We start from the raw sequence: 25381 nt of genomic DNA on the forward strand, positions 1-25381 counted from the left end.
GTTCAGAATGCAATTTAGGGCTACCAGGTCATCTGTGATGAAAATAAAAGAGCTACTACCTAGACATCACTGGACTGTTTTTTTCAACGTGGTAGATAGAATTGAATCCAACAAGGAACCAGAACCTGTGCCATCAACGTCAGGCATGAGTGAAATTATAGCTTGCCCTCTGTCTCCTATTGCTGACGATCCTTCAGCTCTACCATCTCCCACCTCCTCTGCTGCCTCCAGGCAGTAACTCTTGCCTTTCACTCGATGCCAGCCCCTGTATGCCAGCTGTTGTACTGTACTCCTATACTTTTCAAGGTACTGAGCTGTAAGATTAAAAATGTTTATTTTTTTGCATTTGGTTTTTATGTATTATTTGTGTGAAAAGTATTATAAACCTATTACAGTGCAATACTATATAGCTGATTGTATTAGTTAAGTACCTAGGCTAACTTGGTTGGATTTATGAACACACTCTCAGAGTGGAATTCATTTGTATGTAAGGGACTTACTGTACATGCTGTTTTGTATTAAGTACTGGGCCTGGCACTCTATGTTACACAAACTCATTTGATCCACCCAACTAATTCATAAGGCAGCCATTATTTTCCTCCAATTTAAAGATGAGGTAATAAGACTTTATTTAGCACTGGCCATTTGATGAGGTAAAAATTCTTTTCTTTTTCCCTTTAAAAAATCACATAACTGCAACTCTTGGTGGTTGGATGACTTGCAAAAGGTCACTCTGATACCAATTATACAGTCAGGATATAAAGCCCACTTCTGTTGGTTTTGTGAAGCAAAGCTATTTTATTCTACCTCTAAAGATGATGATTTCTTGCCCAAAGTTAGTAAGATACCAGCTGGTGGACCCAGCACTATATAATTTTAAGGCCTTATAATTGTTATATTTCAAATTATTTACCTAGCTTTCTCCTTGCAAAGAGAATAATGAAGCTTATCCATCCAAGAACCAAGTCCTTACCTGCACTGTCGGCTTCCTGGGTTTCCAAGTGCTGCCAGGTTTCAAGCTGCTGTCCTCGAGGGTACCATGCTGGGGATTATGACAGCAAGCTGAACACCGGATGCACTGGTGATGGTGGCACCGGCAATTGTAGCAGTTTGGAATCATATTTCTCTTTCGCAAAGCAGGACAGATTTCCCCAGAACAATAAATGCAAGGGTCATGGACTACAGCCCCCTGGACATTGCAGGAGTAAGAGCACGTCCTGTGGTAATCAAAATCACCACAGTGTAGTGGCTTACAGCACATGGATTGTTCTAGACCTTTGCTTGCAAAACATTCTGTGTAAGTGGGAGTTTCTGACTGAAGGGGTGATATGGAATGATATGATTGGTCTGTGGCATGATAGGGTTGGTCTGTGGAGTGATATGATTGGTCCATGGGATGGCGCCTCAATTCTCTATAGCTGGAGCTCATTGGCTGAAAGTTTTGGTCAATAGGTTTTGGTCTCTGGGTAAAAGTCTTGTTATGAGTGGTTAAACCTGGCAAATGAGATGTAGATAAGGATTTGCTACTCTCTTCAAAGAACTTTCTTCTGTCTGCAAAGGGCAAGAGGATGGCTTCCTCCCCAGCTTGGACAGTAGATGCCTTCAATTCCTTGTCACCTGGGTTGGAAGGGCCTTCCATGGCTAGTGCCACATGTGGCTGCAAGTTGTGCTCTGGTGACCATCTCCAGTGACCTCCACAGACTCCATGGTGAACGTTTGTTTTTTCAGAGTCTGATGAGGATGGGTCAGATGCTTTCCACCAGGTGTTCAGGCTCAAAGAGGACTGGCCAGATCTCTGGCCAGGACTCACTCGTCCCTCCAAGCCAATCCTAGATTCTTGACCCTCAGGGGCTTGACTGAGGCACTCTGAAGACCTAGCCCTGAGTATCATGCTCTTGTTGAAGAGCTTGTCTCTGGGGCTTGGTGGTTTTTTATATGAAGATAGAAGGGCTGAGTTAGAGGAAGGAAGTGGAGGACTTTCTAGGGTCTCCTCAGTCTCTTCCACTGGCTCCTTGGTGTAACACAGCTGTGACAAGGGACTCTTGCCTTTCTGGAGCTGGGCCTTCCTCCTCTGAATTTCATTACGTAGATTGGTAGCAAAACGTTCGCTCTTCCGCCGGTTTTGGATCGAGCGGCCCCGGTACCCTCCATTTCGCCTACTGCCCACCCGGCCACACTCCTTGGGCTCACTGTCCCCTTCCTCAGTTGCCTCTGTGCTGCCAGCTACTTTACAGGTTGAAGAACAGTCCCTGGTTTGTTGAGCAAGGGAGCCAGAGGCACAGGACTGCTGGCTGACCAGTTCACTGTCAGCTCTGCTTGCTCTGTTTGCATCCTGGAAACCTCTTTCTGGATGATGTCCATCAGCCTCTCCATGTGGGGAACTGCTTGGGCCCTGATGACCTGAACCCAGAGGTCTATCATCCACTGGCTTGGTCTTTCTCTCTTTGCTCTGCTGGTCCTGGGTTCCTCCTGCAGGGGCACATGGGCTTTTCTTGCTTGTGTGGCTACTGTGCATGTGCAAAGGGGATAGAGTCCACTCCTGCCCATCCTGCCCAGCTTGGAGCTCTGTCCCCTTGCTATCCCTAGTATCAAGGTGCACACGCTGCAAGTGGGACACCAGCAGCTGTTCAGGGGCACTATGGCGATGCCCTGTGGGTCCTGTGAGGTGTGGAGAGCTGCCAAAAGAAGTCTTAGCTAGCTCTGCTGAAGCCTGGTTGAGTGGGCTGGAACCTATGCTGGAAGTTTTGTCATATACTTTTGGGACTCCGACAGCTTTGGCTGAGGCCTCCATCAGTAGATGCTCAGAGCCCTTCTGGCTAGATTCAGGAGGTTGGCTGAGCTCACAGTTCTGATGGGCCTCATTTGTCACTTGGTCTTGCCCGCTGAGGCAGCAGAACCTATTAGGGTTCCTTGGGGATATCATGGTGTCCAAGCTAGGTTTCTCCTTCTGTTGCAAGGAATCTATAAGCTCAGAAGCCCTGCACTGCTCTCCATTGAAGAGTTGGGCTCTGGAGGCCTGAAGACTGTCTCGCCTCACTGGAGGTTGAGGGGGACCCCTGGAAGCCTTGGCAGGCTCTGAGTGGGAGACCTCCTGAGGACAAGATGACATCTGGGAACTAGGAGTCAGGTGACCCCCACTGGTGCGCCAGCCACCTCCTGAGGTCTCAACTACATTAGGGCGACCATTAGGGGCTTTAGTTGGCCCTGGGCCTTGCGTGATACAGTCCACAGAGGCTGGCTCCTCTGGCCTGAGGGAAAGGGCACAGTCAGAGGCATTTGAGCTGGCTGAGAAGGAGCTATAGGCTGAGTCACGCTGGTTGGGGTATGTGCTCTGGTCAATGGGCAAGAGATGGCCCTCATAGGTGGCTTGGCCTGGTTGCTCCAGGCTCTCCATACTGCCAATGGAGCTGCTTTTCTCAGTGCTGCAGTGCCGGGAGAGTGGACACCACTGCACACACACGTCACTGCAAGACACAGGACACACCAGTTAGTTAGCCATGTCACCAGATTACTTTCCCACCTTGGCCATCCCTGCCACAGGAGAAGGCAAGACAACCCAGAGGCACCCTTACCACAAGGGAGAGGGAGATAAGGCAAAAGAAGAAGGAAGGGAAACAGGAAGAGAAGGACGCTGGGGATGCCACAGAAATGTGGTAAAATGGGAGACAAGACAATATGTGGAAGAAGAATAGGGCAAGATCCAAAGACTAACAGTGCGAGAACTCCACTAGGGGTTGTCCTCTGTTTCTCTGCCTTAAGTGAGTCTAAAATTGCTTCTGGCCTGTTGCTGTCCCCTGGGAGCCAGCTATCTGCTCTCTGCTTGGAGAAACGAGCACAGACTATTAGCATTTGAGAGGGGCCCTAAAGGGCTGATTTAATTTCAGTCAGCCTATTTTGTAAATCAGTGGTTCTCAAATTTGAGCATGCATCAGAATCATCCAGAGGGTTCAATGAAACACAAGTGACTAGGCCCCATGCCCAGAGTTTTAGGTCTGGGTGGATCCTGAGAATTTTTACTTCTGACAGTTTTCTGGGTGATGCTACTGCTATTGGTTCAGGGATCACTCTTTTGAGAACCACTGGTGTCAAGCAAGCCCTACAAAGGGAAGTGATTGTGAGGGGGCAGTTTTCTCAAGATTACCCAGCTCTAGTTCATGGCCCAGACAGGGCCATAGTTTTAGCATTCCCCTGTTCCTTTCTTGATAATAGTAATCCTCATCGTTTACTGAGGACCTATGATGTGCCAGATACTTTCTAATGTCTCGTTTCAAACTGAAGGGGAGAGATTATTATTTCCACTTGACAAATGAGAAAACCGAAGCTTGGAGAGGGAAAGTAAAATGACAAGCTCATATAGCTGCTAAAGAAGCAGAACTGGAATTTGAACCTGGGCCTCTGTGAGTCTAATGTCCTGGCTCTTCTGCTATACTGTCTGTTAAATGGAAATGATAGTGGTATCTGTATCAGAGGGTTGCTTTGTGGGTGAAATCAGATAATAAAAGTGAAGCTCTTGGCGCCTAGTGAGGGTTCAACACCTGGTTGAGAGTAGCAGCTCTCTTGATTGTTGTTTTCATGACTATTGTTATCAGCATCCCCTATACTACCTCTACTATGACTATTGACATTATAGTGGCCCCTGCCCACCCAGGCTGCCTTCATCCCCCACAGCAAAGCCAAACTGGGAAGACCAACGACGGAACTAGGATCAAACACAATATTGAATTTTAAGTACCATTTCCCACACACAAAGCCAAACTGAGCCAAGTCATGCCAGTAACTCCCTGTCACTAGAAACCCAGAGGTTGCAGGAGGCTCAGAAAGGCCACAGTTCCAAACGCCAGAGCTGAGCAGTGGCAGGCACCCACAAGATCCTCCAGGTCAGCCTCTCCTAATTCCCGCTCACCACCTTGCCCCTTAGCCACTCTGCTTACTTGACCTCTGGGCTAAGAATCCATCAATTCCTTGTTGGCAGGGAGATTTGCTATCCACCTCACCACCCTTCCTGCTGAAAAGAGCCACTCCCCCACTTAAACAGAAGCTAAGCTCAGAATGTGTTTCTGTGTATCCTTTCAGAACAAAACTGCCCCTGCCTCTGCCCTGAGCCCCTGGCTTCCGATACCAAATAAAGATACCAAGTTGGGGCAAACTCAGCCCTTAGCTTCCCTGAGCCTCATCAACAGAAAATCCTTCTTGGAGGGAAGATCTTGCTGTGGAATGGAAAAGGCAGCTTAAGCTAGCAGCTTTGCTGGCTCTGGGCTTGCTTAAAAAGTTCTCTGCATTTGCTGGGTAGCTCCCTAAATTGAGAGATCCTCATTGCAGGTGGACCCTGTTATTCAGGGAGGTCCCCATTCTGAAGGCTTTGGTTTTGTGACGGAGTTGGATGAGAAACACTAGATGAGGTCACTGTGAGTCGCTATAGCTAGAGAAGAGGACCAGAACCCAGTCCTGGGGTCACCGACAACAGAGACTAGGATGATAAGGGAACCAGGGGAAGAGATTGCAAAGGAAGTAAGGTGAAGAACAGGAAAGAGAGGTGTCTTGCAAGCCATGTGAAATATTTCAAGGAAACATTTTCTAAAAGGAAAGGGACTGTCCCAAACTCACAGAGAGTTAGCAATAGATGACGACCAGAAGCCAGGCCCTCTGAACTGCCCCACTCCCCTTTATTTTCTAGGATAGCACTCAGGGCTCTATAGCCTCCAACGGGGACTAGAGCACTCCTGAGCGGCCAGGTGGTCTAGCCTCCAGCCCGTCTTAAAGGGAAGGTTCCAGACTCACCTCGTGTTGCAGCCGGAATGCCAGGACAAGCTGAAGGCTTCAGAGGGGAAATGCATGGTGGTGGCCGCTTCAGGGCATCCCTCCAGCAGCTTGGCCACATGCCATGAGTGCGGCCTACTGACAGGGGCGTTTCTTCTACAGCAAAAAAGGGACAGGAAGTCAACTTAGGGAACCAGAGCTGAAATCACTTCCCAGGCAGCTTCCGCCCCACCCCCTCTTTCCCTTAAATGAAGTAGCACATCTTGCAAGGAACTGGTGTAGGAATCTTAGCAGCTACCCCCTCAGCTCCCAGAACTCAAATCTCCTTCACCCCAAAGACAATCCGTGGACATGCAGAATTTTAGAGTCATAGGGCTCTTTTGATCATGGGTATATCCCAAGCATGTACAGCAATGCCAGACACATAGTAGATGCTCAATAAATATTCGTGGAATATGTGAGTACTGTTGCTCAATGAACAGTGTGCCCACTCTAAGTTGTCTCTGAGAAAAAAAATATATGTAGCCAATCTTCCATTTTTTCTCTAAGAAAGGAGTAGGTAAATCATTGAGAAGCTTGAACAAGTCAACACCAACTGACTGCCAATTCTCCAGTTTTGGGCTCATTCAATTTGATAAGCATTTGTTGTCTGTGTACTGTGTACCATCTGTGCATATCTTTTGGGATATAGAGATCAATCAAGCATAGGCTTTGTTCCTGAGAACTTACTGGTAAAGGCACTGAGAAAGGGAAGGACAAGATGGCCACAGAGGTGAGGCTGCTAAGTTTGTAGGTAGAGGTTTGGCAAGGAACCCCCATTTCATCCAGAGAGAATAGAACAATGTGATAGATGGCATGGTACTAGGCTAACAGGGAAGACTCCTATTCAAGGGCAGGGGTGAATAAAGAGAAACAGGTCTGAGGCCAAGGCCCTGGATGCAACCACAGTACCTGTCTGGTGCAGGAGGCTGCAGCCACAACTCTTGCACTGACAGGCTTCTACAGGCCCCATCCCTGTGCTCTGGTATATTTCACATGAATAGAAGCCACCCTTGCAAGTGGGGAAGAGCATGTGTGGGGCACAGGTAGTGCCAGAGGATAAAGAGATGATTGATATGAGAGAGAGGGGGAGAGAAAGTGGGGAGGAGAAGAATAAGAGAGGGGGGAAAAGGAAGAGGGCAGGGGGAAGAAGAGAGAGAGGGGAAGGAAGGAGGGCAGAAGGGAAGGGAGAAGAGAGGCGAGGACAGAGAAGGAGAGGTGAGGAGAGGAGAAGAAATAAGGAGAGAAAGACAGATATCAGATGGGCCAGGTAGATGACAAAGATAAGAGGGAAGAGATGGTACAGATATAAACAAATGACAGAAATGGAAAAGTCTGAGAAAGAGTACAGGGAACTATATAGGGAGAAATGGATGACAGAGAACAAGATGACAGAGTAAGAGAAACAGATGATAAATAAAGGAGATGACAGAGAGGTAAACAGATGATAAGTTTATTTACTACTTTTTTCATTCAATTACTGTGGCAGGTTCCATACTAGACAGTGAGGAAGCAGAGTTGACTAAGATAAGGCCCCTGGATTTCAACACGCTTGTTACAGAGTGGGATAAATCAGCTCTCTACCTCCCAGGAGCAGCAGTAGAGAGACTAGAGCTGAATCCATATTCATGGGGAATGCCCCTTATCCTGGCAGAAATACAGAAAATCCCAGCAGGGCAGACCTCTAGAGGGCTAAGGCCTGAACAAGTAGTCCTGAGGAAATTGGCCTTGCTGGGGAAAACATGTGTTGAATGGTAACAGGCCAGAGACAGAGAAGGAGATATAAAAGGCAGGGCAGTGGAAGATGCCTGCCAATGGTCAGGAACCAGAGCCACAGATCAGCTGCAGCAGTGAAAATTTATGGGAAGGAGAGGAGGTGAGGGCCACATATTTAACCACTGTTCTATTATGGATTTCAGAGTGCCATCAAGGAGGCTGAAGGCACTAGAAGACCTTGGGGGGATGTGCCTGCTCCAGAGTTTCACACACAAAACCATGTTGCTAGAAATCTCTCCAGTGGCTGTTACCCAGGAGTCCATTAACAACTATTTATAAAGCATCTCATATAAGTACTACATACTAGTAGATACTATGTACCATGTGCATCTAACTATGTACCACAGTTCCAGGCACTGAGGATACAGTGGAGAACTGGGCATCTCTCTTATTTGGGGCTCTTCTTCCATATCCAGCATTTTCGAAGTTCTGAGTCCAGGGTTTAAAATGTGGGCAGTCAGCCTTGATACCACCTTTTTTCCCCCCAACCATCCAATCCCTTATAGAGTTCTACTGAGTCTTCTTTTACAATATCTTTTTGGTTTGGCCTCTTTCTCTCTCTCCCCATACCCATACCATTTTCACTGAGACTATTCCACATAACCATACTTCTCCTCCACAGAACCTGCCACCCACAGCTCCTATTCTAGTCCAGGCCTTTAACATTTTGCAACCAAAATACTGTGTTAGTCTGGCAGCCAGTCTCACCTGGTTTTACCTCCAGTCACTGCTTTTAGATCACATGTCAAATACCAATTGGATTGTTGTACTCTCCTATTCAAGAATCTTCACTGGTTGGACCTGACTTTCAAAGCCCTTTCTAAGCTATCTTTACCCACCCAACCTAACCTCTCACGTCTCTGCTCCAATCACACTCTCCAACCAGCTTTGTGCCTTTGCTTTTGGTTTTCTAGTAGAATGTAACACAGGCCTTGGTATTGGACATTGGTTAAAATCCCAGCTCCATCACCTACAAGCTCTGTTGTTTAGACAGGTGCCTTTACTTCTCAGAGGTCTAGCTGCCATGACAGTAAGATGGTGATGATAGTACCTAATTAATATGGTTGCAATGTTCAAATGATACAATGCTTGTCAACTGCCTAGAACAGGGTTTCAGTTATGACTGTGACTGTTCCCTCTCCCTGGGATGCCCCCTCCCATTTTGGTACTCTAAGTCCCACCTCTTCTTCAAGGTACTGCTCAAGTAATGTCTACTCCATGGAGCTTGTCCTTAGTAATCTAGTCCCCACAATTTAGCCCATCAAAGATAATGTTTGATAGTGATCATCATCATTTCATGTACATTAGTCTCATCCAATGAACTATATCAAGCCCAAAGGTGATAAGACAAAGACAGATGAGTCAGATCTACTAGGTTCATAGCCTAACTCTACCACTTTTGGATGTGTGATTCTGCGTAAGTCACTTAACCCATCTGAGCTTCGTTTTTATTATCAGAAAAAAAAGAACAATAATCTTTACCTGGCTATGTTACTATGGGGATGAGACAGAACATTCTCAAAGCTTCTGGGACACATACTGATGTATAGCATATGGTCAATAAGGAGAGGGTACTGTAATAAGAATTGTTGGCTCAGACTTAGCCTTCTTGATAGTTCAAGAGTCCTTCCACCCAGATTTGCCCATCCACTGTCAAGGTTCCACTAGCATCACCCTTGCCATACTTTGAAAGGTAGCTTACAAAGCCTCCTGCTCTCTCTAGGGTTTCTCCAGGAGTGGGAAACAACCTTAAAGGAGGTAGAAGCAAGAAAGTGGAGGCTTTGAGAACACTGAGAGAAAAGCACAAGCTACAGGGAGGAAACTCTCAGTGCAGGAACTGCAGTCAGAACTGAGCCTTCTAACCCTAGACTGGGAAAGGAGAGGAAACCATCTATAGGGTCTAATACTTGGTCTATTATTATTCCTAAAGAGCCCTAGATTTGGAGTGAGTCCACACTCATATTCTAATCCTAGCTGTGTGACTGGGGGCACAGTCATTCTCCAAGTTGTAATTCTTTACCAGTAAAATGGAGACAATCAACAAATCTTACTCATGATTTAAAGTCTGGATTAAATGCAGTCCCATGTGTGAAATCACTCAGCATAGTGCCTAGTATACTATTAACTTACAAAAATAACAGGGACCATTTACTGGACACTTAAGATGTACCTGGCACTGAGCACTTTGCATGCATTAGCTGATTCAATCCTCACTCCAACCTTATCAGTAAGCACAATTATTATGTCTCCTTTATGGGATGCAGAAACAAGAGACACAGAGAGCTGAACTGCTTTGCCAAGAACACACAGCTAGTAACCAGCAGTTGAGAATGAGGCTCTGGTCCTCCAACCCTTGTTAGGATACCACACACCCCCACCTCCTCAAAGAGGGATCTATCTCAAAGAGCTAATATACCTGAGCCTTCTCCTAGGTCTTCCTCAAGAAGCAGTCAGAAAAGGAAAGTCTTGGTAGTCCTAAAGTTTAAACCATTCCCTCCTTAGGCAGTGGGGAAGGAAGATGAGAAGAAATAAGCAAAGAGGTAAAAGAAAATGCCAACCACCAATCTAGCTATGGAGGCAACAGTCTCCTACCCTTTCTCCCAAGGCACTATTATTAAACACACTACCATTCACTGGGGCTTCCCAGTTGGTACAGTGGTAAAAATCTGCCTGCCAGTGCAGGAGATGCAGGAGACATGGGTTCAATCCCTGGGTCAGGAAGATCCTCTGGAGTAGGAAATGGCAACCCACTTTGGTATTCTTGCCTGGAAAATTCCATGGACAGAGGAGCCTGGTGGGCTATAGTTCATGGGATTGCAGAGTAGGACACGACTGAGCACACACATACATATCATTCATTACCCCAAAATTCCTTTCTTAGGAAGCAAAAAGAAAGGGATATTGAAGAAAGAAAGCAGAAGGGGGAAGAAGGGTAGCAGCCATGATGGCCATGGCTACCAGTAGTACCTACCATGGAAGTTGCCCAGGATGGGGAGATAGCTTAGGAGAGGGCTAGGTATCCAGCCAGCTCAGACGGTCCTCAACAACCTCTCCAGCCAGCCCTTGGGGCTTCTTTCTGCAGGCTGGATCCTCCCTTAGCTGAGACTCATTTGCCTTTCTTTAAAACCTCTTGAGAGAAGGGGCCATCAGCCCAAGCCCCTGAGTGTGCTCCAAGGGGCTCAGGCACAGTCAGGTCCCAATTCCAAGAACAGAAAGGAGTAGCACTGAAGGCAAGGTATGGCCATCAGCCTGGTTGGGCCTAGAGGAGGCCACCACCTTAGGGAATGAGGGCCAGTGTCAAGAGCTGGATAGGAGTGAAGACACTGCTCCAGAAAGTAGCCAGTACCCTGGTGGCAAAGGGAAGGATGAAAGGCAGTTCCAGCAGCACAAACAGCCCTCCTGTTCCCTACTCCAGCCTCCTCTGAGCTCTGGCCCACCCCCTTACATAGCTCAAAGGCCAATAAGGAAGCTGGGCCCCCAGCCACTGCTAGAACTCAGGAAAGGAGCAAGGAAATGATGTTTGGGAAAGATAAAGTGGGTGTCTAAAAAAGTTTTTTTAAAAATACACGCAAGTGAGAGAGAAAAATACCCCAGATACATACACTTAAAAGAATTCCTGTGCTTCCTGGACTGGGTTGACTCCACCCAGCCATCTCCGCAGGTCCTCTGAGCCCCAGAAAAGGAAAACCCAGATCAGCCAGGCCCAGCAGCCTTCAGGTCCAGCAAAGTTAGTAGCACTACAGCTGGTTTTACATAGCTGGGGGCAAGGAACCTAGAGATCTCCCAGGATGAATATCCTATTGAGACAGAAAGATTCACGAACCATTCCGGGCCATATTTTCAGAGTCTGCCCATCCTATGGGCATCTGAGCAGACCCAGAGGAAACTGCATTTCACACCAGAGACTCCAACTCCAAAACAGTGCTGCTTGGAGTCAGCATCCCTGCCTCTGCCATGACTTCACTCTGACCTCTGGCAATTTACTCCCCCTGTCTGGGCTTCTGTTTCCTCTCTGCAAAATAAAACATTAAAACCCATTGTCACAAACAACCTCTCCAACTACATGGCACACTCTGAGGTAACAGTCCCCAGCCCCAGGCTGGGGGTCCACATGATGTCCTCACTGACCTATCCAACAGCCAGGACCCAGAGCAGCCCCACAGAAGTTTATTACATATCCTAAGCCCAAGCTCAAGCATCAGAATTTATTTCCTCTTGGGGATTCAGAGTTGGGATTTTTCCCTTCATAATACTCTAGGATCTCTAGGCCAGTTTCCTTTGGCCTCTGGTCCTAATTTCAGCCGTTTCTGGCCCCTGAGAGAGCTTATGTGAACTTCTTCAGACCAAGAAATATCCCAGGGCCCTTCCTCTCTGGGGAAACCATGCCAGGTGGCCCCTTCCCCGCTCTGCCCTCTAGACCTTCTGGGGAAGTTTGAAAGGACTTTTGTTTACATGTGCCTACAAAAGGCGGGTGCCATCCAAGTAAGCCCACAGACCCTCCTCTGGTAATCAGAAGTCCTGTAAGGGGGAAGTTTGGGGATTTAGTATGCCTGCAGATCTGGGTTGGGGATTCAGCTTTCCTACACACTAATTGTTTGGCTTTGGGCATGTCACCGAGACTCAATTTCCTCATCTGCAATGCATGCCTGGCACACAAAAGGCATTCAGTAAATGATATCCATTATTAATATCATCCTTGACCCCAAATAATAATGGACAAGGTACTGTTAGTGGCAAGAAAAAGAATTTCTTCAAGCCAAATGAAGAGGAATGCAAGAGGACTAATTAAGAGAAGTTTCAAAAATCAAGCCTAACTCTCTAGAGTAGCACTTCTCAAACTTCAGTGGCCAGAATAATCACCTGGCCATCTTGAATCAGATTTTGATTCAGTAGGTTTAGAGTAGGCTCCAGATTCTGACTTTCTAAGAAGCTCTAGAGTGATGGTGATGCTGCTGGTGTAATAACCACATTCTGACAATACACTAGGGAATACAGTACCTTTAGTGATAGCAGTACACTAGGGAATAACCCCTGCTCTGAAACAGCATCAGAATAAACAGTCACTTCTAATCCCATTACTCAGGCCTGGGTACCTAGCCTTCCTAAGTCTGGTCACCAAGTGCCTTTCTCCTTCCACTCTGTAACCCAGTCCATAAAAATGCTCCCCTGACCCCCATTTCCTAAGGAAATAAAGAATAACAAATGTGATAGCAGCCTGGCCCTGTCAGTGGTCAGATGGGCTGAGGAAGTTTTGACTAGAGGTACAAGCATGTTTTGGGGACTGCCTTAGGTAGGGAGGCAGGATGGGAGTATGAGAGTTGGGTAGTCACCAGAAGACGTGATATGATGGGCAGATGGACACGGGCAGTATATACTCAAGAAATCCTTGGGGAGAGGATGATAAGAGAGGAATTGGAGCAGTTTGGCCAGTTTGGGATTTAGAAAGGAGAGACTGGGAGATGGGGTTGAGATAAAGTGGGGTAACTTCTCACTTAGTAGAGCTAAGTTCCAGACAACATGAGCAGGCATCACCTCCTCTGTTCAGGGGAAGGTAAAGATGACTGTGTCTTTTCCAAGCACTCAGAGGATAAGAACTTGGCCTGGAGCAAGGAGGGGCACATGCAGGTGGAAATGACAGATCTGCCAGAAAGGCTCCCTTGTAAAGGCTGTTGTGAGAGGTGAAGGGAGGGAAGTGGACCAATTTTAGAAGAAGCCAAGTCTCTAGCTGCTCTAGAGGGCTGTCACCCCAATACCATCCAACAGAACTACTGGTCTCTGAGCCTAGCTCTCAGGAGACCCCTCAAGAACTACTTGGAGGGAAGAAGGCAGGGGGTAAGCAAAAAGAGAACCGTGGCTCTGATCCAACCCAGGGCAAGAAGGAAAATAAGGCCCTTGTTTCTTGGGGTTATGCTTAGCCTGAGGTCTGGGTCATAACCTACTGTAGATTTTTTCCTCTTTTGAAAGTGTTTAGATAAGGAGAAGCACAAAATGGTGTCCTTGATTAGCTCTGTTTACTTTCTATGGCTCTTCCAGCCTCCTCCGCCCCTACCAGCACATTCTACCTGCCCCACATGAAGGAATTCAAACTCATTCTGGCCTGCTCAGCAGGAAGGGAGGCCTGTTTTGTCCACAGCCAGTGGATAAAACAATGCATGGCTTGTTTATCTGACAGAAGGAGGCAAAAGCCGCTTGATCACCATGAAGGGATACAGACCTCTGAAGGCCTCCTCACACCCTCACACTGTTAGCTGGAGGTCCCTGCTGACCTAGAGTCCTTCCTTATACAGACCCAACCAAGGATGAACATGTATATGTATGTAAATGTGTGAAAGTGTATGTCTGTGTGCATGTATGGGTAAGTATGTGTATATCTATGTATATGTGTGTGTATGTACATATGTATGGTTTTAAAGAGAACTTTAAGACAAGACCTTTCTTGTCAGCTGGGGAGCTACAATTTTGGTCATCTGAGATATAGGTACTTTACATAGAGGGGACTTTTGGTATCCAGTTCTGCCTTTCCACCTTCCCCACTTCTTCTACCTCCCCCCTCCCCTCTTGAAATAGCCAGGTCAAGTTCTTTCATACAAATCTGCTGAATCCCCTGCCTCTCCACTCTCTACCTCAGGATCCATTCAAGGCTAAAAAGAAACCCAGGGTAGTAAATAAGAAAGGAAGGGAATACTGGGTTGGGAGTAAAGACACCCTCAAATGCTGTGATGTGTGTCAAGGGGTGTCTTTTGGCTTTCCAAGTATGAAAGTAAAGAGCAATACCCTCATTTGGTTAGGGCCTTTACACTTGACTTTCCACTTTCATTTCTCCATTTTTTCGCATTAGAATCTTTAAAACACAGGGACACCTATTTTTCTATAGGAGGTTGGAGGGAGGCAACCGTATGAAAGAAATGGGAGAGCTCTGCAAATGTTAGGGGCTAGAAAAATGCTTAGTAGTTTAGAAACACAGTACTTAGATTCTCTTTCAGGCTTGGCTGTGAAGCATATTCTAGTTTACATATCTATGTAGAGGCAGATAAAACGTACCCATCATAGACTGTTTCTTGTCAATGATCCCAAAGGCAAGGAGGTGGATGGTGCATATTTCGCAGCTTCTAGGAGCAAGGGGAGCAAGTCAAGAATCTGAATAATGAAAGAGGGTTTTTCTCTCTTCCCTGTATATATAAAAGCTAAGGGTGTAACACCAGAGGGCTGAGGGTGACTTCATATGAGCACACAGGGAAAATGACAATAGGCTCACATAATACCATCTGTTGAGTCAGCTTCTGCTATGATGCCCAATTTCCTAAACCAACACCCAGTGTGATGAAGAAGGTGGAGGATGTTTGTCCTCCAGCCTTAGTTTCTATCAGTAATACCGTAGCGTCCCTTGGGAATGAATGCAGGAATAATACAAGATTTCCTTTCTGTTCCTTTTAAGCCAAATATCTCCTTCAGCTCAAACTCAGTATTGGAGTACCAATTTTCAGGAAAATGATGAACTCCACAAAGATTTTGCCCAAAGCCAAGTCTCAAAACTTTTAGAATTGCTTCTGGCCACTCCCTAAATCATCTCCACTACTAAATGCATGAAGCCCAAAGACAATGTCCAGTAACAGTGAGAACCTCAATAGAACCAAGAGAACCTACTCATTCTGCTTTGAGCAAACATGACAATGAGGATCAGTGCTCAGCACAGCTGGAACATGGTGAGCAAGGTAGATAGTACAGGGACGTGAGGCTGGGGAAGTGTGAAGGCCAGATCACAGAGTTTTCAAGGTCAAGGTAGGAAGTTTGTGTTTTATTTCCAGTGTAGTGGGAAATAAGCTACTGGAGATTGTTAAGTAGGTGACAATGATCTAAGTTTTATAAAGATCTCACTAGGCTGATATATTTAGGCAGGGCAGGAGTAGAAGCGAGGGAACCAGTTTAAAAAGGCTTTTATAGGTAAGAGATAATGGTGATTTGTTCTGGGGAGGAAGTAGTAGGGGTAGAGAAGAGAGGTTTGATTACAGATATCTTGGAGGTAGAGTTGACAATATTCGTTGATGGATTGGAAGCGGAGAGTGAGGGATAAAGAAGAAGTCATGCCATCAGGGTTGCCTGGCATCTGTACCTTCTTCGCACAGAATTCATTCCCAAAACTGAGTCATTAGTAGTTCTTAAAAAAAAAGTTAGCAGTCTTTATCATTCTTTTATTCAAGCATTTATGGAACTCCTAGCTACATTTAAGGTGCTTGGAGAGGTACTATGAAACATGCCAAAATGAAGAAGATATGATTCCTGTGCTCAAGAAATTTATAGTGTGGTAGGGGGTCAATATGGGCTTCCCTGGTGGCTCAGACGGTAAAGAACCTGCCTGTAATGCAGAAGACATGGGTTCAATCCCTGGGTCGGGAAGATTCCCTGGAGAAGGAAATGCTAACCCACTCCAGTACTCTTGCCTGGAGAATCCCATGGATGGAGGAGCCTGGTGGGCTATAGTCCACGAGGTTGCAACAGTTGGACATGACTTAGCAACTAAATCATCATCACCAGGGGATGAATAAAAATACCTATGTAACTATTCTATATACTAACAATAAAAAAATCAGAAAGAGAAATTAAGGAATCAATCCCATTCACCATTGCAAGAAAAAGAATTAAATATCTAGGAATAAAATTACCTAAAGAGACAAGAGAACTGTACACAGAAAATTATAAGACACTAATGAAAGAAATCAAAGATGACAAAAACAGATAGAGATATTCCATGTTCCTGGGTAGGAAGAATCAATATTGTGAAAATGACTATACTACCAAACACAATCTACAGATTCAATGTGATCCCTATCAAATTACCAATGGCATTTTTCACAGAAGTAGATCAAAAAAATTCACAATTCATATGGAAACACAAAGGACAATGAATCACCAAAGCAGTCTTGGGAAAGAAGAATGGAGCTGGAGGAATCAACCTTCCTGACTTCAGATTACGCTACAAAGCTACAGTCATCAAGACAATATGGTACTGGCACAAAAACAGAAATATAGACCAGTGGAACAAGATAGAAAGCCCAGAAATAAACCCATGCACATATGGGTACCTTATTTTTGACAAAGGAGGCAAGAATATACAATGAGGAAAAGACAGCCTCTTCCATAAATGGTGCTGGGAAAACTGGACAGCTACATGTAGAAGAATGAAATTAGAACACCTCCTAACACTATACACAAAGATAAACTCAAAATGGATTAAAGACCTAAATGTAAGACCAGAAACTATAAAACTCTTAGAGGAAAACATAGGCAGAACACTCGACGACATAAATCAAAGCAAGATCCTCTATGACCCACCTCCTAGAGTAATGGAAATAAAAACAAAAGTAAACAAGTGGGATCTGATTAAACTTAAAAGTTTTTGCACAGCAAAGGAAACTATAAGCAAGGTGAAAAGACAACCGTCAGAATGGGAGAAAACAACAGCAAATGAAACAACTGACGAAGGATTAATTTCCAAAATATACAAGCAACTCCTTCTGCTCAATACCAGAAAAACAAACAACCCAGTCAAAAAGTGGGAAAAATACCTAAACAGACATTTCTCCAAAGAAGACATACATATGGATAACAAACACATGAAAAGCTGCTCAACATCACTCATTATTAGAGAAATGCAAATCAAAACTACAATGAGATATCACCTCACACTAGTCAGATTGGCCCTCATCAAAAAGTCTACAAACAATAAATGCTGGAGAGGGTGTGGAGAAAAGGAAATGCTCTTGCACTGTTGGTGGGAATGTAAATTGATAGAGCCACTATGGAAAAAGGTGTGGAGATTCCTTAATAAACTAGGAATAAAACCACCATATGACCCAGCAATCCCACTCCTAGGCATATACTCTGAGGAAACCAAAATTGAAAGAGACACATGTATCTCATTGTTCATTGCAGCACTATTTACAATAGCTAGAACATGGAAGCAACCTAGATGTCCTTCGACAGATGAATGGATAAAGAAGTTGTGGTACATATACACAATGGAATATTACTCAGCTATAAAAAGGAACATATTTGAGTCAGTTCTAATGAGGTGGATGAACCAGAACCTATTATACAGAGTGAAGTGAGTCAGAAAGAGAAGGATAAATACTGCATTCTAACACATATATATGGAATCTATAAAAATGGTACTGAAGAATTTATTTACAGGGCAACAATGGAGAAACAGATATAGAGAACAGACTTATGGACATGGGGAGAGGGGAGGAGAGGGTGAGATATATGGAAAGAATAACATGGAAACTTACATTACCATATGTAAAATAGATAGCCAACAGGAATTTGCTGTATGGCTCAGGAAACTCAAACAGGGGCTCTCTATCAACCTTGAGGGGTGGGATGGGGAGGGAGATGGGAGGGAATTTCAAAAGGGAGGGGATATATGTATACCTATGGCTGATTCATGTTGAGGTTTGACAGAAAACAGCAAAAATCTGTAAAGCAATTATCCTTCAATAAAAAACTAATTTAAAAAATCTATGTAACTAAACAGAGTAGAATATCGTGTCATAAAGGAAATGCTAACAAAATGAGAGTTTTAAAAAAAGAACAAGGGTTTTATTGTATTGGGGACTATATTCAATATGTTATATAACCTATAATGGAAAAGAAGTTTTAGAAAGAATATTATATATCTTTATATATCTCCAAATTACTTTGCTGTACACCTGAAGCTAACAAGCTATATTGTAAATCAACTATACTTCAATAAAAATTTAAAAGCATTCATGTAATAAAAACATTATTAAGCAAGCTTTCTTATTTTTTTGTTGAAAATGCTATAAAATTGGTGGTGTCTAAAACCAGACAGTCAAGGAGGAAACAAAGGAGAAAGCACGGCTAGTTGAATCAAGGAAGACTTTGCAGAGCCTCTAATTTTGAAAACTCAGAACAATTTCAACAGGAGGAGACTGGGGAAGAGGTGTTTTGTAAAAACACGAGTGGGAAGAGCAGGAATATACTGAAAGAAGAACATAGACTTTCTCTAAGGCATACAGGAAATAAAATTAGAATGATCCAACAGCATGGTGAGCCTTAAGTGTTTATCCTAACATTTACTTTACCAACAGGCAAGACAGAGTCTTTGGAGGTTCCAGGATAGAAGGAAAGAGATGGTAAAACAGTATGTTAGGAAGGTTATTCTCATAGCCACATGTAGGATGAATTATGTGGATAAATACTGAAAGCATAGTGAAGTGAGTAGGCTAGTGCAATAGACATAATAAAAGGTAGAACTGGAGAGGTGACAGTGAGGGTGGAGCAGAATGAAAGGATGTGAGAAAGGACATAAGAGAAAGAATCAAGAAACTTGGACTACTAATTAAATATGGAGGAAAGAGAAGTTAAGATGGCCATGAAACAGCTAGTGGTATCACTATCTAGATAGGCAAGTTGAGAACTAGAGCTAGCTTCAGGAGACACGAGTTTGACTTTAGACATGAGCATGTTTGATATGCTGTCTAATGTAAATAGTCATGCCCCATAAGCAGCCTGATATCTGGGCTGCAATGCTAGAAAGAGGTTAGGGTAGGGTATGGACACGTGGTCATTATCCACAGAGGGGGGGGGCAGCCGAGACTGTGGCAGTGGATGTGACTGCCCACAGTATATGCATGCAAAGGAAACAGAGTGGATGACATATCTCTACAGAACAGCTAAAGAGGAAGAAGAGCTAATCCAAAAGACAAAACAATAAAATGTAATTTTCAATGATATTGGCAATATATTTTTTAAAACTGTTAGCAAAGTTGCAGGGAAAGAAGCATTCTTATAAACTGCTGGATGGGAATGGATTGGATATATGTTTGCCTCAAGGAAACTTGTCATATGTTATCAAGAGACATAAAAATGTTCCTACTGTGCTTGCTTTAGCTGACATATACTAAAATCAGAACAATATAGAGAAGATCAGCACAGCTGTCCCACAAGGATGACATGCAAATTTGTGAAGCACTGCATATTTTTTTCTAGAATTAGAGAGTGTTGGTGGCTGTACAACCTTGTAAATATACTAAAACCACTTAATTCCACACTTGAAAGCAATTAATTTTATGGTTAGTGAATTATATTTGTTTTTAAAAATGTTTGATGTATGAGGCAGGGCACCCAAAGCTGGAGTTCTCTGACAACCTAGAGGGATGGAGTGGGGAGGTAGGTGTGAGGAAGTTCAGGAGGGAGGGGACATGTGTACACCTATGGCTGAGTCATACTGATGTATGGCAAAAAACCATCACAATACTGCAAAATAATTATCCTTCAATTAAAATAAATAAATAAAATTTAAAAAATGTTCCTAACCTTTAATCTAATTTTTCCATTCCAAGAATTCTATCCTAAGAGAGCAATTAGAAATGAACATATTGATTTATGTACATGAAGTGTCAGTGACTGCAGGGTTAATTATAATGTAAAATTAGCAATATCCTAACTGTTCAATATTTAGGAAGTTAGGTGAAGTACTGTGTATCTACATGAAGGATTAATAGTCTACCATAGTTGTGTTGTGGTTTATTTGCTCAGTCGTGTCTGACTCTTTGTGACCCCTTCAACTGTAGCCCACCAGGCTCCTCTGTCCATGGGATTATCCAGGCAAGAATATTAGAGTGGGTTGCCATTTCCTTCTCCAGGGGATCTTCCCAACCCAGGGATAGAACCCGCATCTCCTGCATTGCAGCCGGATTCTTTTTTTCTTTGTTAATTTGAGAAACGTTTTTATTGCCCTTTGAGTACATGATTAAACTTTTTATTTCAAACACTTATCCTGTATAGAACTATATAAAGTGAAACATTTAAATGCGCTTCTGTTTCCCTAATTTTTTTTACATAAATAAGGCATTATTATTCATTCGATAAATATTTATAGGCTGCCGACCATATTCCAACCATTCTTTTAGAATGTCTTTGTTCTTGTACAAAACAAAAGCTGTTTTGAGGACTTTTGTATATTGCATATCTCTATTTCTATTTCTATCTCTATATCAGTGTCTCTCCCTCCATCTCTATCTCTGTCTCCATGTCTGTTCCTATCAGTGCATATCTTTTTTTTAAGTTAATTTATTTTAATTGGAGGATAATTACTTTACAATATTGGGATGGTTTTTGCCATATATCAACATGAATAAGCCACAGGTGCACATGTGTCCCTCCATCCTGAAACACCCTCCCCCGCCACCTCCCTCCCCACTCCATCCCTCTGGGTTGTCCCAGAGCACCGACTCTGAGTGCCCTGCTTCATGCATCAAACTTGCGCTGGTCGTCTATTTTACCTATGGTAATATACATGTTTAAATGCTATTCTCTCAAATCATCACACCCTCACCTTCTCCCACAGAGTCCAAAAGTCTGTTCTTTACATCTGTGTCTCTTTTGCTGCCTTGCATATAGGGTTGTCATTACCGTTTTTCTAAATTCTATATATATGTATTAATATACAGTATTGGTGTTGCTCTTTCTGACTTACTTCACTCTGTATAATAGGCTCCAGTTTCATCCAAATCATTAGAACTGACTCAAATGTGTTCCTTTTCATAGCTGAGTAACATTCCATTGTGTATATGTACCACAACTTCCTTATCCATTCATCTGCTAATGGACATCTAGGTTGCTTTCATGTCCTAGCTATTGTAAGCAGTGCTACAATGAACATCGGGGTACATGTATCTCTTTCAATTCTGGTTTCCTCGGTATGTATGCCCAGCAGTGGGATTGCTGGGTCAATGGCAGTTCTATTTCCAGTTTTTTAAAGGAATCTCCACACGGTTCTCCATAGTGGTTGCACCAGTATGCAATCCCACCAACAGTATAAGAGGGTTCCCTTTTATCCACACCCTCTCCAGCATTTATTGTTTGTAGGCTTTTTGATGGTGGTCATTCTGACCTGTGTGAGATGATACCTCATTGTAGTTTTGATTTTCATTTCTCTAATAATGAGTGATGTTGAGCATCTTTTCATGAGTTTGTTATCCATCTTTATGTCTTCTTAGGAGAAATGTCTGTTTAGTTCTTTTGCCCACTTTTTGATTGGGTTGTTTGTTTTCCTGGTATTGAGTAGCAGGAGTTGCTTATATATTTTGGAGATTAATTCTTTGTGAGTTATTTTGTTTGCTATTGTTTTCTCCCATTCTGAAGGCTTCCTTTTCACCTTGCTTATAGCTTCCTTAACCGTGCAAAAGTTTTTAAGCTTAATTAGGTCCCATTTGTTTATTTTTATTTCTGTTACTCTGGGAAGTGGGTCATAGAGGATCTTGCTGTGATTTATGTCAGAGTGTTCTGCCTATGTTTTCCTCTAAGAGTTTTATAGTTTCTGTCCTTACATTTAGATCTTTAATCCATTGTGAGTTTATTTTTGTGTAGTATACTCATTTTCACTATATTGATTCTTCCAATCCATGAACATGGTATACTTCTCCATCTATTTGTGTCATTTTTAACTTCTTTCATCAGTGTATTATAGCTTTCTATATATAGTTCCTTTGTTTCTTTAGGTAAATTTATTCCTAAGTATTTTATTCTTTTCATTGCAATGGTGAATGCGATTGTTTCCCCAGGACAAGATGGCTTCAGAGGTGAATTCTACCAAAAATTTAGAGAAGAGCCACACCTATCCTACTCAAACTCTTCCAGAAAAGTGCAGAGGAAGGCAAACTCCCAAACTCATTCTATGAGGCCAGCATCACCCTCATACCAAAACCAGACAAAGATGCCACAAAAAAAGAAAACTACAGGTCAATATCACTGATGAACATAGATGCAAAAATCCTCAACAAAATTCTAGCAAACAGAATCCAGCAACATATTTAAAAGATCATACATCATGATCAAGTGGGCTTTATTCCAGGGATGCAAGCATTCTTCAATATTCACAAATCAATCAATGTGATACACCATATTAATAAACTGAAAGATTAAAAACATGATTTTCTCAATAAATGCAGACAAAGCCTTTGACAAAATTCAACACCCATTTATGATAAAAACTCTCCAGAAAGCAAGCATAGAAGGAACATACTTCAACATAATAAAAGCTATAAATGACAAACCCACAGCAAACATTATCCACAATGGTGAAAAATTGAAAGCATTTCCTATAAAATCAGGAACAAGACAAGTGTGCCCACTTTCACCACTACTATTTAACATAGTTTTCGAAGTCCTAGCCACAGGAATCAGAGAAGAAAAAGAAATAAAAGGAATCTAGATTGGAAAAGAAGAAGTAAAACTCTCATTGTTTGCAGATGACATGATCCTCTACATAGGAAACCCGAAAGATAACACCAGAAAATTACTAGAGCTAATCAATCAATGTAGAGTTCCAAAGAATAGCAAAGAGAGATAAGAAACCCTCCTCAGTGATCAATGCAAAGAAATAGAGGAAAACAACAGAATGGGAAAGACTAGAGATCTCTTCAAGAAAATTAGAGATACCAAGGGAACATTTCATGCAAAGATGGGCACAATAAAGGACAGAAACAGTATGGATCTAACAGAAGCAGAAGAAATTAAGAAAAGGTGGCTAGAATACACAGAGGTACTATACAAAGAAGATCTTAATGACCTAGATAACCACAATGATGTGATCACTCACCTCGAGCCATACATCCTGGAGTGCAAAGTCAAGTGGGCCTTAGGAAGCATCACTATGAACAAAGCTAGTGGGGGTGATAGAATTCCAGCTGAGCTATTTCAAATCCTAAAAGATGATGCTGTGAAAGTGCTGCATTCAATATGCCAGCAAATTTGGAAAACTCAGCAGTGGCCACAGGACTGGAAAAATGTCAGTTTTCATTTCAATCCCAAAGAAAGGCATTGCCAAAGAATGTTCAAACTATGGCACAATTGCACTCATCTCACACACTAGCAAAGTAATGCTGAAAATTCTCCAAAACCAGGCTTCAACAGTATGTGAACAAAGAAATTCCAGATGTTCAGGCTGGATTTAGAAAACGCAGAGGAACCAGAGATCTAATTGCCAACATCTGCTGGACCAGAGAAAAAGCAAGAGAGATCAAGAAAAACATCTACTTCTGCTTTACTGACTACGCCAAAGCCTTTGACTGTGTGGATCACAACAAACTGTGGAAAATTCTTATACAAATGAGAATACCAGACCACCTTATATGCCTCCTGAGAAATCTGTATGCAGGTCAAGAAGCAATAGTTAGAACTGATATGGAAAAAGAGACTGGTTCCAAATCAAGAAAGAAGTATATCAACACTGTATATTGTCACCTTGTTTATTTAACTTATATGTAGAGTATATCATTCCAAATGCTGTATTGGATGAAGCACAAACTGGAATCAAGATTACTGGGAGAAATATAAATAACCTTAGATATGCAGATGATACCACCCTTATGGCAGAAAGTGAAGAGGAACTGAAGAGCCTCTCAATGAAAGTGAAAGAGGGGAGTGAAAAAGCTAGTTTAAAACTCAACATTCAAAAAACCAAGATCATGGCATCCGGTCCCATCACTTTATGGGAAATAGATTTGGAAACAATGGAAACGGTGACAGACTTTATTTTCTTGGGCGCCAAAAGAACTGCAGATGGTGACTGCAGCCTTGAAATTAAAAGATGCTTGCTCCTTGGAAGAAAAGCTCTGATAAACCTAGACAGCATATTAAAAAGCAGAGACATTACTGTGCCGACAAAGGTCCGTCTAGTCAAAGCTATGGTTTTTCCAGTAGTCAAGTTTGGCTGTGAGAGTTGGACCATAAAAAAAGCTGAGCACCAAAGAATTGATGCTTTTGAACTGTGGTGTTGGAAAAGACTCTTGAGAGTCCCTTGGACTGCAGTCAATCCTAAAGGAAATCAGTCCTGAATATTCATTGGAAGGACTGATGCTGAAGCTGAAACTCCAATACTTTGGCCACCTAATGTGAAGAACTGACTGATTGGAAAAGACCCTGATGCTGGGAAAGACTGAAGGCAGAAGGAGAAGGGGACGACAGAGGATGAGATGGTTGGGTGGCATCACCGACTTGACAAACATGAGTTTGAGCAAGTTCTGGGAGTTGGTGATGGACAGGGAAGCCTTGCATGCTGCAGTCCATGAGGTCGCAAAGAGTCAGACACAACTGAGCAAATGAACTGATTCAATGAATATAGTAATGTTGTAGGATATAAAATTAGTACACAGATATCCCTTGCATTCCTATACACTAACAATGGAAAAACAGAAAGAGAAATTAAGGCAGGCAGATTCTATACTACTGATCCACCAGGGAAGCCCATAGTCTGCTATTATAAAAGAGAAAAAATAGTATACAAACCTGTATGTTGTATCAGCCCAACTCAAAAAATAAATATCCATATGCATATATTCATGTACAAGCATACACATACTAAAAGGCTGTATGGCATGTCCCTGGTGGTCCAGTGTTAAGATTCTGAGCTCCCAATGCACAGGGCCTGGGTTTGATCCCTGGTAGGGGAACTAGATCCCTCATGCCACAATCAGGCGTTCACATGCTACAACTAAGATCCGTCACAGCCAAATAAATAAATAAATAAAAATTTTAAAAAGGCTGGATGAAAATGTACTAATATCTTACCATTAAGTATCTCTGTGTGTCAGAATTAAGGGATATTTTCATTCTTTATAGTTTTAGAAAATTTCAAAATTGTGTATATAACATGTGTATTACTTTTAAATGAGAAAAGTTTTCCAAAGAAAAAGGACTCCCTCATACACAGACATATCATTTACCCTGGCAACTGTTTAATACAGCTGTCTGACACATTCTTAAGTTAGGAATCTGCAATTATACT

At 43.0% G+C, this 25381-nt stretch overlaps 1 protein-coding gene and 1 non-coding gene across 4 annotated transcripts in view; one reads left to right on the top strand and one right to left on the bottom strand.

Annotated features, from left to right (window-relative positions):
- The window catches only part of SHROOM4 (shroom family member 4), a 248510-nt gene that overhangs the window by 41878 nt on the left and 181251 nt on the right, over positions 1 to 25381 (bottom strand). For all 3 annotated transcript variants that reach the window (XM_081567887.1, XM_081567885.1, XM_081567886.1), the window contains 2 exons: positions 5779 to 5913; positions 974 to 3464 (listed from right to left, as the gene is read on the bottom strand). In XM_081567887.1, coding sequence (XP_081424013.1) covers positions 974 to 3464; positions 5779 to 5913 — 2626 coding nt within the window. The remainder of the gene's footprint in view (positions 1 to 973; positions 3465 to 5778; positions 5914 to 25381) is intronic.
- LOC145537267 (U6 spliceosomal RNA) lies at positions 19472 to 19575 on the top strand. Its single transcript, XR_014076295.1, has one exon. It is a non-coding gene; the product is annotated as a U6 spliceosomal RNA (small nuclear RNA).

The sequence above is a fragment of the Giraffa tippelskirchi genome, chromosome X, assembly GCF_054371585.1.
Source record: "Giraffa tippelskirchi isolate mGirTip1 chromosome X, T2T-mGirTip1v1.2.pri, whole genome shotgun sequence".
NCBI classification, from domain to species: domain Eukaryota; kingdom Metazoa; phylum Chordata; class Mammalia; order Artiodactyla; family Giraffidae; genus Giraffa; species Giraffa tippelskirchi.